At 47.5% G+C, this 12,573-nt stretch overlaps 1 protein-coding gene across 3 annotated transcripts in view; it reads right to left on the reverse strand.

The window, feature by feature from the left end:
- Window positions 1-9,081, reverse strand: part of UNC45B (unc-45 myosin chaperone B) — a 29,162-nt gene extending 20,081 nt beyond the window's left edge. For all 3 annotated transcript variants that reach the window (XM_060290709.1, XM_060290708.1, XM_030850488.2), the window contains exons 1-6: window positions 8,914-9,081; window positions 8,291-8,327; window positions 6,911-7,086; window positions 5,319-5,408; window positions 2,694-2,861; window positions 1,941-2,109 (exon numbers count right to left, since the gene is read on the reverse strand). In XM_060290709.1, coding sequence (XP_060146692.1) covers window positions 1,941-2,109; window positions 2,694-2,861; window positions 5,319-5,408; window positions 6,911-7,086; window positions 8,291-8,327; window positions 8,914-9,081 — 808 coding nt within the window. The remainder of the gene's footprint in view (window positions 1-1,940; window positions 2,110-2,693; window positions 2,862-5,318; window positions 5,409-6,910; window positions 7,087-8,290; window positions 8,328-8,913) is intronic.
- Between the last annotated feature and the right edge of the window lie 3,492 nt (window positions 9,082-12,573).

The following is a 12,573-nucleotide window of genomic DNA, read 5'->3' on the forward strand; positions in this document are numbered from 1 at the left end:
AAGAGCTCTTAGGAATCAATAAGAAAAACACTGATACTCCAACAGAGGAAACAGATAACAACATGAACAAACCATTTGAAGACAAAGAAATCCAAATGGCTAATAAGGATAAGGAAAAATAATGTCTAATTCGTAAATTTTAAAAATTCAAACAGATAATTATTACCTACTGAATAGGAAAATATCTTTAAGAATGATAGTATTTGAATCTGGTGAGAATGATTTGAGGCTGGAACTCTTATCATCACTTGGTGAGAGTAAAAACTGATGCACCCTCTCAAAAGGAGTTCGAAAGTAAGGTAGTGAAAGACCTTTAGTTATGTTCATAGCATTTAACTTAGTACTCCCATTTCTAGGAATTTGTTCCAAGAAAATAATTACAAATGCAAATATAGGTTTATGTTAAGAATAGCTACCGAAGTGTTTTTTATAAGTATGAAATTAAAGGCAATCTAAATCTCCAACAATATAGAGCTGATTGATGAGTTATGATATATCCATACAATGGCATGTAATGAAATTATTTAAGATCAAGCTTTCTATGAGTGAACCTGCCTCTGTGACCTTCCCAGCCAGAGCAGGAAGTTGTAAAATGATGTCTAGGACCTGGATATACAGGAAGAAGCCTGAGTTTGTATGTGCATATATGCAGGAATGAGACAAATGTTAAATTAATAATTATTCAAGTAAAAAGGAATCCTCTTTAAGAATATTAAACGGTATGCAATAGTAATATAATGCTCAGAAAGGAGAAAAACACAAAAATATCCATAGCTGAATCCCAACTTTGTTAAATAGATATTTATATGGAGGGATAGAAGAAAGACTGGAAGGGGGACTTCCCTGGTGGCGCAGTGGTTAAGAATCTGCCTGCCAATGCAGGGGATGCAGGTTCGATCCCTGGTCCGGGCAGATCCCACATGCCACGGAGCAACTAAGCCCGTGCACCACAACTACTGAGCCTGTGCTCTAGAGCCCGTGAGCCACAACTACTGAAGCCCGCACGCCTAGAGCCCGTGCTCCGCAACAAGAGAAGCCACCGCAATGAGAAGCCCACGCACCGCAATGAAGAGTAGCCCCCGCTCGCAGCAACTAGAGAAAGCCCTTGCACAGCAATGAAGACCCAATGCAGGCCCAGAAAATAATTAATTAATTAATTTAAAAATAAATAAAATACTTTATAGAAAAAAGACTGGAAGGATACACATGGCAGTGATAGTAGTGGTTATCTGGAGGGGTGATTACAGGTTGTTGGGATTTTTTTCATCTTTACATATTTCTAAAATTTTCCACATTTCTCCATAAGCCCCTGTTACTTATAAAAATTGTTGTAAAACATGCATAAAATAAAATTTACCATTTTAACTGTTTTAAAGTATGCAGTTCAGTGGCATTAAGCACATAAACAGCGTTGTGCAACCAGCACCACAATCCATCCACAGAACTTTTTTTCACCTTGCAAAACTGAAACTCTATCCCATCAAACAATTCCTTATTTCCTCCTCCCCCGCCCCTGGTAACCATCATTCTACTTTCCGTTTCTATGAGTTTGACTGTTTTCGAAATCACATATACATGGAATCATACAGTATTTGTCTTGTTGTGACTGGCTTATTTCACTTAACATAATGTCCTCGAGGTTTCTCCATGTTGTAGCATGTGTCAGAATTTCCTGCCTTTTTAAGGCCAAAGAATACTCCACTGTATAGATGGACACCACATTTTGTTTCTCCATTCATCCGTCGATAGACACTTGGGATGCTTCCACCTTTTAGCTGTTGTAAATTATGCAGCTGTGCCTCTGTTACTTTTATCATCAGAAAATAAATGTAAAAATATAACCAGGCCACCTCCACATGCATGGAACGCCCAGTCTAAGGTGGTAACTGACACTTCCTTGCCTCCACCCCCTTGAACCAAGGCTGAAAACTGTTTCCTACCCAGAACCAGGGCCTCTTCCTTCCCTCGATGCTCTCGCTTGTCCTCCCCAGACAGAGCGTCGATGATGGCCTGGAGCAGGTTGCAGACGGTCAGAGGCAGCTCTTCATTCTCCACGGCCATGAGGCTGCAGATTCGGTCTATCCGGACTGCGTGGAGAATCGCTGTGGCCTAGACGCCCCCAGCAAGGAGCACAGTCAGCTGTCTGCCCTCCCCTTCCAGCTGCCATGCAGGTTAGGGAGTGAGTGATAGCTGCCCCGTGCAGGAGGGACAGAAGATCAGGCAGCCAATGCCTCATGGGACCCGTGGCCTGGGAAGGCCCTTGACACAAGCCATGCCCCTTTCCAGAGGTGTAGAGCTGCTCCATCCAATACAGTAGCCACTCGCCACAGGGGAGGCATTGAACACGTGTAATGCAGCGAGTTCACATTGAGATGTGCTTGTGAGGTAAAATGCACACTGGGTTTTGAAGAGTTAATATGAAAAACTGTAAACTATCAACCTTTGCATTCAGCTCTTCCGCATAAACCACTTTCAAGAAACTTATCTTTGTTTAGTCAGACCCATTCCCAGCTCAAAGAAAAAATAAAAGGATCAATCTCTGTTGAATCTGGGGCCATACAACCAAGGTTGAGGGGAGACACTTTAGACGTTGTATCAGGGTCTATCCATGCCAGCCACGCCCTGCCCACAGGTCAATGCCAGGTCCTCAGACCAGCAGCCCTCCGTGCCATGAACCCTGGCCCTGCCCTCACCCTAGCTCGGTGGCCACTACACATGCCCGACAGGGTCCGTACTGCAGCCAACATCAGCTCAGGCCTCTTAGTGTCCAAAAGCTGCCGCAACAGGGCCACACCGTTGTTCTGGAAGATCCTCTCAGCCCCTGCTTCCTCACGGCTGAGAACAATGAGGTTGTTGGCCGCCTGAAGGAGGGAGGAAACAATGAAGGTCATGAGGGAAGGCCTTGGCCATGAGCCAAGTGCAGGGGCTGGTGCAAGGACTAGGTCTTCAAAACATCTTTATATTCTTTTGCCCTATAATCCTACTCGTGGGAACATAGCCCAAGAATATAATTCAAAACAAGAAACAGAGTAACTTGCAATAAAGACCAACTGGATGAAATATATTGCAGCCATTAAAGTCATAAATGAAAAGACTCAGAAGAAGCTTGGAAAAAACATTGGTAAGCAGAAACAGAATCACAGGTTCACTCTGATTGCACTTATGGTGAAATAAACCTGTGTATATATGCTTGTGGATAAGGACTTTAAAAAGGTAGGGAAATGTTAAATTAATTAAACAAGGAGGTGGCTTCAATGCCTAAGCAACTAAGTAAGCAAACCCAAACCACACTTGTCTGTACAGCAGAAATTAACACAACATTGCAAATCAACTATAATTCAATTTAAAAAAACACAAAACAAAGCAAAACCTAACCCTGTATTGCCTCAAGTTTAAGAAATCGAACCTTAAGGATGACCAGTCACAAACAGCTAACGAGCCTTTCCCAAATAATGCAACTGCTTCAACTATAGCCAGTCAAATAATTCCCTTGTTTTGCTTCCACCTGTTTTCTATAAACGTCTTTTTCCTAGCTCCTGTCGGTGGAGTACCCCAACCACTTCTGTTTTCGCGCTGCCCAATTCAAACAGATTTTGCTCAAATAAATTCTTAGAATTTTTATATGTCTCAGTTTATCTTCTAACAGAAGTGAAGTGATTTCACATGGGAAATTATTTTTCCATGAAAAATGTTCTTCGGGGCTTCCCTAGTGGCGCAGTGGTTGAGAGTCCGCCTGCCAATGCAGGGGACACGGGTTCATGCCCCAGCCCAGGAGGATCCCACATGCTGCGAGAGGCCACAGCAGTGAGAGGCCCGCGTACTGAAAAAAAAAAAAAAAATTTTCTTCGAATATGGTTTTGGCATTGTTTGTTCGTTTATCTGTTTAGGGAGATCTGAAGTTGCAGGGGGTTCTCAGGAAGGTTGAAGGTTGTGGGCAGAGAGAGCACAAGATGGGATTTGAAAGCCCTGGGTTTGAGTGCTGATTCTGCCACATGCTAGCTGTGTGACCTTGGGCAAGTCATAGCACCTCTCTGGGCCCCAGATTCCTATCTGTAAAAATAGACAGTTGAGCTGGGTTTTCAAGTGTCTTCCTACCCTAAAGCCTTCCTCCTTGAGGATATATATACAGTCATCCCTCAGTATCCACAGGGGATTTTTTCCAGGACCCCCACGGATAACAAAATCCACGTATGCTCAAGTCCCTTATATAAAATGGCATAGTACAGTCGGCCCTCCTTAACCACAGGCAACCAACTGAGGATCGAAATTCCTTAAAAGGCCCCAGATCTGGAGAGGAGGCCTTGAACAGGCCCTGAGACCCTGGGGTTGGGCAAAGAACTCATGAGGCAAGAAAAGGAGGAGGTAGACAAATAGGTAGGGAGGCTGATTAGAGAATCCCAGGCAAGCATGAGCTGAACCATCATCGCTCTGTCAGTCAAGGACTTTGTACTTTTCGAACTACTTTCATCTATAACAACTTAAGTCCTCATAAGAGTTTGCTATAAAAGATAGCTGCATATTATATGGACTTACTGACCATTAAACTAACAAAAATTCCCCAGGCGTTGTCTGCCAAGTTCTTATACATATTCAGATATTCTTTTTTTTTTTCCTCTGAAGGACTAGAAACATTTTATTTTTTTAAATTTATTTATTTAATTAATTTATTTGGTTGCACCGGGTCTTAGTTGAGGCACATGGGCTCCTTAGTTGTGGCATGCGAACTCTTTTAGTTGTGGCACGCATGTGGGATCTAGTTCCCTGTCCAGGGATTGAACCCAGGCACCTTGCATTGGGAGCACAGTCTTAACTACTGGACCACTAGGGAAGTCCCTAGGAACATTTTAAAAATGCAGCAAATTTGGCTAAGAGGATGGTATTCTGAATAAAGATTTTCATATTTCAGAATAACTTGTTGCAATGATTTGAAATGGAATAAAACATTATTTTAATGTGTCATTGTTTCTCGGGGCCAAAAGTAGGGTGAGGCAAGAAAGACACCTTGGGTGCAAAATTTACGGGGCACCAAAAACCTCTGTAATCAAGATAAATGCAATGCATTTAATAAATTTAATTAATTTGTATGTAATATGTAAATAAGTTTAATAAATTTGTAAATGCAATGCATTTAATAAATTTGTATTTAATGCAATGTTTTAAAATATCAAAATCAATTTTGTTTAGTTTCTCCAAGGAGCCTCCTCCCTGGCCTGCAACCTGACGGCAACATTACCGCCCAGACACAGGAGCAGAGTCTGTAGTGGAAGCGCAGTTACCTGGCAGGTCCCAAGACCACCCGCTGCCGGCCCAGCACCCACCTTCTCCAGCTTATCAGCTTTACTGTTTCCATCCAGGAGAATCTCAAACATCTTCTGTACCCTCGAGTCTGTGGAGAACTGCACACGGAGCTGAGGAGAGAGGAGGGAGTGGGGAAGAAAGCAGGCAGGGGTCCCCGTCATTCCAGTTGGCTCCACATAAAGTTCATCTCAATTAATAGCTTCCTGTCTCCCTCCATCATTCATTCATTCAACAAACATTTACTGAACAACTACTACGAGTCAGACACTGTATAGAATGGAGAACAAAGTCAAGTCCTTGCCCCACAAAGCTGACAGTCTGGTTATATTCGCCATCCCATTTGGTCTTCACAAGTCTTGGAAGGCAAAGGATCATCACCCCAGTTTTGAAGTCTAGTAAACAATTAGCTATTAGACATTTTAATATGGGCTAAAGGGCTTCCCTGGTGGTGCAATGGTTGAGAATCTGCCTGCCAATGCAGGGGACACGGGGGTCAAGCCCTGGTCCGGGAAGATCCCACATGGTGCGGATCAACTAAGCCTGTGCACCACAACTACTGAGCCTGCGCTCTAGAGCCCGTGAGCCACAACTGCTGAAGCCCGTGCACCTAGAGCCCATGCTCTGCAACAAGAGAAGCCACCGCAGTGAGAAGCCCGCGCACTGCAATGAAGAGTAGCCCCTGCTCGCCACAACAAGAGAAAGCCCGCGTGCAGCAACAAAGACCCAACGCAGCCAAAAATAAATAAATAAAATAAAATTAAAAAAATATATACAGGCTAAAACAGAAATATATCTCCAGGATCGGAAACCTGAAGCCGTTTCTAAGTACCTTTTCAAGCAAATTAAAACCGTTATTTTTGAATGTCTCATCCCTCACTCTCCCAACCCCAGTGCTCTGAAGCTTTCATAAAGCGACCTAACAGATCCATCATCCCCCATCTTGCCAGCTCCGTCTGCACCTCCCACTGCTTTTTTCTGCTGGTCTACAGTGCCACCTATTTCCATCACTCCTTAGTCTGTATTTTCTCAGCCTTTGAGTCTGCACTCTGGACAGTACGACATGGTCCCACCATGGGACTGCCCCAGGCACAAAGAAGTTACTGTGTCTTGGAGCAAGGAGCTGCGTGATCAGTTACCTTCCCGCTCTTACAGTGGGGAAAGCAACACCCCAAGGGGTCCCTCAGAAAATCGGTAGCTAAGCCAGTATTAGGGTGCAGGATTCCTCATCTCTGGTCCAAGTTCTCCCGACCCCACTCCACTTTCCTAGAAAAGATTCCCTGTTCCTACTGGTTCCTGGCTGTCCTCCATTCCCCAGCAATGCCCTTCCCCCAGGTCCTAGGTTTCTCCTGGCTGCCTTTGTCCCCCCAGAGAGGAAGATCATGGTGCAGACATACTGAGTTGCAGTTTTTTAAAAAGCCTCCATCTGGAATTTAAAAGATTGATGTTCTAGTCCTGGCTGGCTTGCACCCTCGAACAAGCATCACAGCATCTCTGATCACTCATCCAAGGATGTGGAGGTAGGCCAGCCCTGCCTGATGTCCCACTCCTCTAACTGGTCCCTACTAGGAATGGGGAGAGGCAGCCAAGGCTTATGCGCAGGGGTCCGGCTCACCTTCTCCTGGATGCTGGTGTTGAGCCTCCTCAGCGTCTCCTGGAAGTTTTGGTTCCGTGGCTCCAGGGTGGCACAGCATTGCACATCCTTGAAGGCCTGGGCCAACTTCCCCAGGTGCTCCAGTGCCTGGCATCGCCGATACAGAGCCTTGATGTCCGAGGAGTTGATGTCGATGGCTAGCAAGGGGGACAGGCAAGGCCTCAGGGGGCCGGGCTACAGACCACCTTCCCCTCCCCCACTGCTGCCCCCAACTGCAGGGCTTCTGTGCCTTCCTTGGAGAGTATGCATCCATGTAGACTATCTGGTCCAAGCCTCCCCTTTGTTAGGGAGGTGGTAAGAATTACAGTCTCAGGGTTGGAAGGGAGCTTAAGGGTCATCTTGTCTAATTCCTGACTCTCCAGTCTCGGCTCAGTGATCCCTGCCAAAGGCTCATCCAGCTGGTGCTTGCATACCTCCAGCAGTCCGGGAGCTCCTTCCTTCTCAAGGCAGACAGCTCCTTTGGAGAGCCCTTCCCTCCTCCCACCTGAAACATATCTTCCTGTAACTTTGCCCTTTTGTCTTGAGTCTAGCCCTGGAACACGTGACATGAAATCCAATCCTTCTTCCTTGTGACAGCCTTTTAGGTATTTGAAGGCAGCTCCCTGTCCTACCTGGGAGTTCCTTCTCTGAGCTAAATATTGCCACTTCCCTGCTCTTCACAGGACGTGTTTCCATTCCCCTTTCCAGCTGGGTCCCTCCCTTCTGAACTCACTCCAGACTATCTCTGTTTCTCCTTAAAAAAAGTGACCAAATCAAACCCCAACACGGACCTATGCAGAGGAGAATCCCCTTCATTCTGCATATTATAACCCTAAAAATGCAGCCAGGAGAAGTGTTCCCATTTTGATCGTGCTCTTAAGCCTAAGTTCTCTCAGAAGTTGAGGCACTCCATGGCCAGCGTTGACGTATGTTTATTCCTCCTAGTGTCTGTGGAATGAAATAGTGCCTCCGTCTTCCCCTCAGGAAGCCCGGTCCCCACAGAGTGGACCAGGCTGATGCCCTGGTTATGGGAACCAGCCCTCTCCCCCCGCCATCCCATATGAACATATCCAAACTTCCAACAAACTGGCTGTGTCCTTACCGTGACAAAAGGATTTCTGGAAGCAACCTTCTAAGCAAAGAAGCTGCCCCAGCATATTTAACATGTAAAAACGTGACTTAGGGATGGCTTTTCTGGAGCTCTCCTTTCACATAAGGATGGTACATCTGAAGCCCCACCTACAATGCCCAGAATGGCGTTTATACAATCGGTCATCCCTGCGAGTGTCGAGAGCATCTTAGACTAAACAGAGATGCAGAAGGGGAGGGAAGGAGGGCAAGGCCCGAGTGAGGGGGGCTCACCTCTCGAGGCATCTGAAGCTGCCTGAACATAGCTCTCCTGAGAAACGGGGAAGGAGGAAACTTGGTTAATGTGGGCCCGACACAGTGACAGCCAGGGAGGGTCCCCGAGGCGAGGAGAGAGGGCTCGCTGGCAGCTGCCACTGTCAGAGGCCAGGGGAGCGCCCCTCACTGGGTATGGAATAGTGGACGAGCTTTGGCATCAGGCAAACTCGGGTTTGAACCCAGCTTTGCTACTAACTACCTGGAGATCTTGGGGAAGTTACTGAGCCCTCCTCTGAGTCTTGAGTTTGTTATCTGCAATATGGGCATGGAAGCAGCAGCAACCTCATGGTCTGCGGTTGAAATGCCACGAAATAACCTATGAAAGGCCCCTGTCATGATGCCACTTCCCATGAGGCTGCTTCCCGCGGGATGAGAACTATCTCCATGGATGAATTTCTGTCTCCCAGAGGACTGGGTCAGGCAATGGGTACCAGAAAGCAGTGGGAGGCACCCTTCTCCAACCTGAGGGGTCCAGTGAGAGGGCTGGGTTGATAGGCGTGCCCGTCAGGATGAGGGGGCTGCCTCCATACCCCTGCATCCTAGCCCTGGCCCTCAGCTCCCTGCCCCTCTTCATCCCAGACCGTTTTCAGGCCACAGGCTGCCCGGTTCCGATAGAGCGTGGCCAGGAGGGCCTTATCCTTGGTCAGCTTCAGGGCTTGGCTATAGCTCTTTGCTGCGGCCTTGTAGTCCTGGCGCTGGAAATGCCGGTTGCCCTCCTCCTTCAGCTGCACTGCTTCTGCCTCGGCCATCTGTGGGGACAGGATGAGCTCTGTCTGGCTGTCCCCTCCCTCCAGACCCGGAGCTGGGCTCCTGGCCTGAGGTCTGGAGCACCAGGTGCCCCATCGACCAGGATGGGAGGTGAGGATGCTGCCTGCAACAGACCCACCCGGAGCACCCGCGAATCCTTTGCCCAGAAGGACATCACAGCATTTGCTCAGAGTGTGGCCCGAGTTGAGAGGGGTCTCAGAGACCCTGTTCCTAGGGAACTCTGCTCAATATTATGTAACAACCTAAATGGGAAAAGAATCTGAAAAAGAATAGATACATGTATATGCAGAACTGAATCACTTTGCTGTACACCTGAAGCTAAGGCAACATTGTTAACCAACTCTACTCCAATATAAAATTTAAAAAAAAAAATCCCTGCTCCCCCCTCTCTCTCCCTCCCAGCTAGACACACCAAGGGCCTGAATTCTCACTGCAGGCCTTAAAATTTCTGGGTCCCCCTTCTCCCTCCCCAGTCCAAGGAACCCTCCAGGCCAGCTCACTTTCTCACAAGGACAGTGTTCTCGGTCTGTCCTCCCCGGGGTGCTGCTCTGGTGCGTGTGAACCCCCAGCCAGCGTCAGTCTGCCCCTCCTAGCCCCCACCCAGGAGACTTTATCAGCCCTGCTAGTGGCTCCAGACCATATTTGGCCACAGGGGCAGGTGCCCCTGGAGTCTGTCACTGATACTCAGGGCCCTCCCCCTCCCCAGACTGGACAGTCATTACCACGTGGAGGTTCTGACTAACCTCTGCCCCAGCACCCCACTCAGGGGCAGTCCTGGGGGCACAGGCACTCATACCCCAAAGAGTGAGAGAAAGATCCAGAGGGACGAGAACCCCCCCAGCACACCCTCCCTCCCTCGGCATGGCTCTAATGCCGCTTACCCACCTCCATCTCAGATAAACAACCTCCTCTCCCCTCCCCCCCACCACTGCTATTTTGGGAGCAGAGTGACAGCTGAGGGGCTGGCAGACTTGGACACACAGAGCAGCTGCCCGGGTCCCAGACCAACTGGAGACATCCAGAAATGCCCTTCTGGAGGGAGGAGGGAAGAAGAAGGAGGAATGTTCCTTCCCCTCTTCCCCTTGGCCACAACTCCCCTACCCCTTCCATCTGTTGAAAATGTCCTTGCTTTACAGAAAGACCCATGGACTTGCTATCTCACTTTGGTGGAAGTGGATGGTTTCTTTGTTCCACTCTGCACATCTTCTGTGGTTCCTCCCCATCTGTATGGAGTGGCTATATTCAGCCTCTGTCTCCCATCAGACTGGGAGCTCCCAGAGGACGGGCTCTGTTCATCCCCCACCAGACTGAAATCTTCTCCCACAGCAAGAGCTGGGGCAACCTGGGAATTCCCTGAAACCAAGAACTGTGCCCCCTAACTGACTGGGACTTGCGGAGTCCCCCTCAGCAGAAGGGGGTCTTCCTGGAACAAAAGCTATGTATTCACTAAAAACTGTGAATCAGGGACTTCCCTGGCAGTCCAGTGGTTAAGACTCCATGCTCCCACTGCAGGGGGCATGGGCTTGATCCTTGTTCGGGGAACTAAGGTCCTGCATGTTGCTCCACGCGGCCAAAAAACAAAACAAAAACAAAAACCCAAAACTGTGAATCACTATGTTGTGCACCTGAAACTTATGTAATATTGTAAATCAACTATACCTCAATGTTAACATTTTAATTAAAAAAAGAACAACAATGTATTCATCACCAGAAAGGGTCTCCCCTGGGGCAGGAATTGTTTCTCCTCATCCAACTGAGGGTTCCTAAGAGAAATTTATGAGGTTGTCCCTACTTGGATTTAGAATTCTCCCGCATTTCTGTGTCTCTGAGCCTGGGCTGTGGGCACCCTCCCAGAGGGCAAGGATAGCATCTCATGCAGTTTGTTTTCCCCTGGCACAGAGCCTGGAAGAATGAGTGCCCAATGCATGTTCCTAAATGGATGAATGAATGAAGTCTTTGTGCTGATGCTTTGCTTCACTTCCTACCATTCTGTCAACTTCTCCCCTATACTTTCAAACTGAGAAAGATACTGCAGGAAAAAAAGCATAGGTGGGATCACTCCACTAGATTCTGCTCTTAGCTCTGTGACCTTGAAAACACAGCTCTGTGACTTTGGACAAGTTCTACTGCTCTGCTGGACACAAGATCCAGCCCTGATATATGTTTGTTGACTGAATAAACGAATGAATGGATGGGTGAATTCCCTGCCTTCATGGTGTCCCCAACCCCGGGTCCCTTTGTGGGCGGCTCTCTGTAGCAGTGACATAATATGGTAAAGGATCCTGCCATTGGCAGAGAGAGATCCAAGGGACCCTAGATTCAAATCCTGATTCAGTAATTCATTCCACAAGTTGTTGTTTTTTTTTTTTTGTGGTACGCGGGCCTCTCACCGCTGTGGCCTCTCCTGTTGTGGAGCACAGGCTCCGGACGCGCAAGCTCAGCGGCCATGGCTCACGGGCCCAGCCCCTCCACGGTATGTGGGATCCTCCCAGACTGGGGCACGAACCCGTGTCCCCTGCATCGGCAGGTGGAGTCTCAACCACTGCGCTACCAGGGAAGCCCCCCACAAGCATTTCTTAAGCATTTGCTATGTGCCAGAAACTGTGAATGATTATGGAAGCAGAGAACATTCATGGGGGTAAGGATTTGTGTCTATTTTGTTCACTTACATATCCCAAGGGTCTGCAACAGTGCATGGTATGTAATAGGTGCTCAATAATATTTGTTGAATGAATGGATGAAAGACTTCCATGAATCTGTGATTTCTGAAGAATACCAAGGTGTTTCGAAATCAGGAAACATGACATTGTTTCAGAGGTTTCCCTGAGTAAATGATTGAATGAATTACTGTACATAGAGCTCCTAGAACAGTGTCTGACAGAGACCTTTGTTAAATGATTGAATGGATATTTAAAGCAAGACCTGAAGAATGAGGAACTGTTCCTGTCTGTATTCATCAGCTCAGGCTGCCATAGCAAATACCACAACTTGGTGGCTTAAACAACAAAAAATTTTTATTCTCACAGTGCTGGAGGCTAGAAGCCTCAAGGTGCCATCATTAGGGTTGGTTTCTGGTGAAACTTCACTTCCTGGCTTGTAGACAGCCACCTTCTGCGGTGTATTCACACAGCCTGCTCTCTGTGTGAGAGCAAAGAGAGGTGTGGGGCAGCGGAGGGAGAGCACACGAGAGCTGTTGTTTCTCCTCTTCTTCTTATAAGGACACCAGTCCTATCAAATTTGGATGCCATCTTTATGACCTCACGTAACCTTTATTACATCCTCATAGAGTCTATCTCCAAATACAGTCACACTGGGGGTTAGGGCTTCAACATATGAATTGGGGGGGGGTGTGTGCACAGGTCTGTACCAGTTCCAGAAAACAGCATGGGCAAAAGCACTTGGAAGAACTAAGAAATAGCCAGAAAGATTTGATCTTAAAGTGAGAGGAGTGGCTGGAGAGGTAAGGCTGAGTG

The sequence above is a fragment of the Globicephala melas genome, chromosome 20, assembly GCF_963455315.2.
Source record: "Globicephala melas chromosome 20, mGloMel1.2, whole genome shotgun sequence".
Taxonomy (NCBI): Eukaryota; Metazoa; Chordata; class Mammalia; order Artiodactyla; family Delphinidae; genus Globicephala; species Globicephala melas.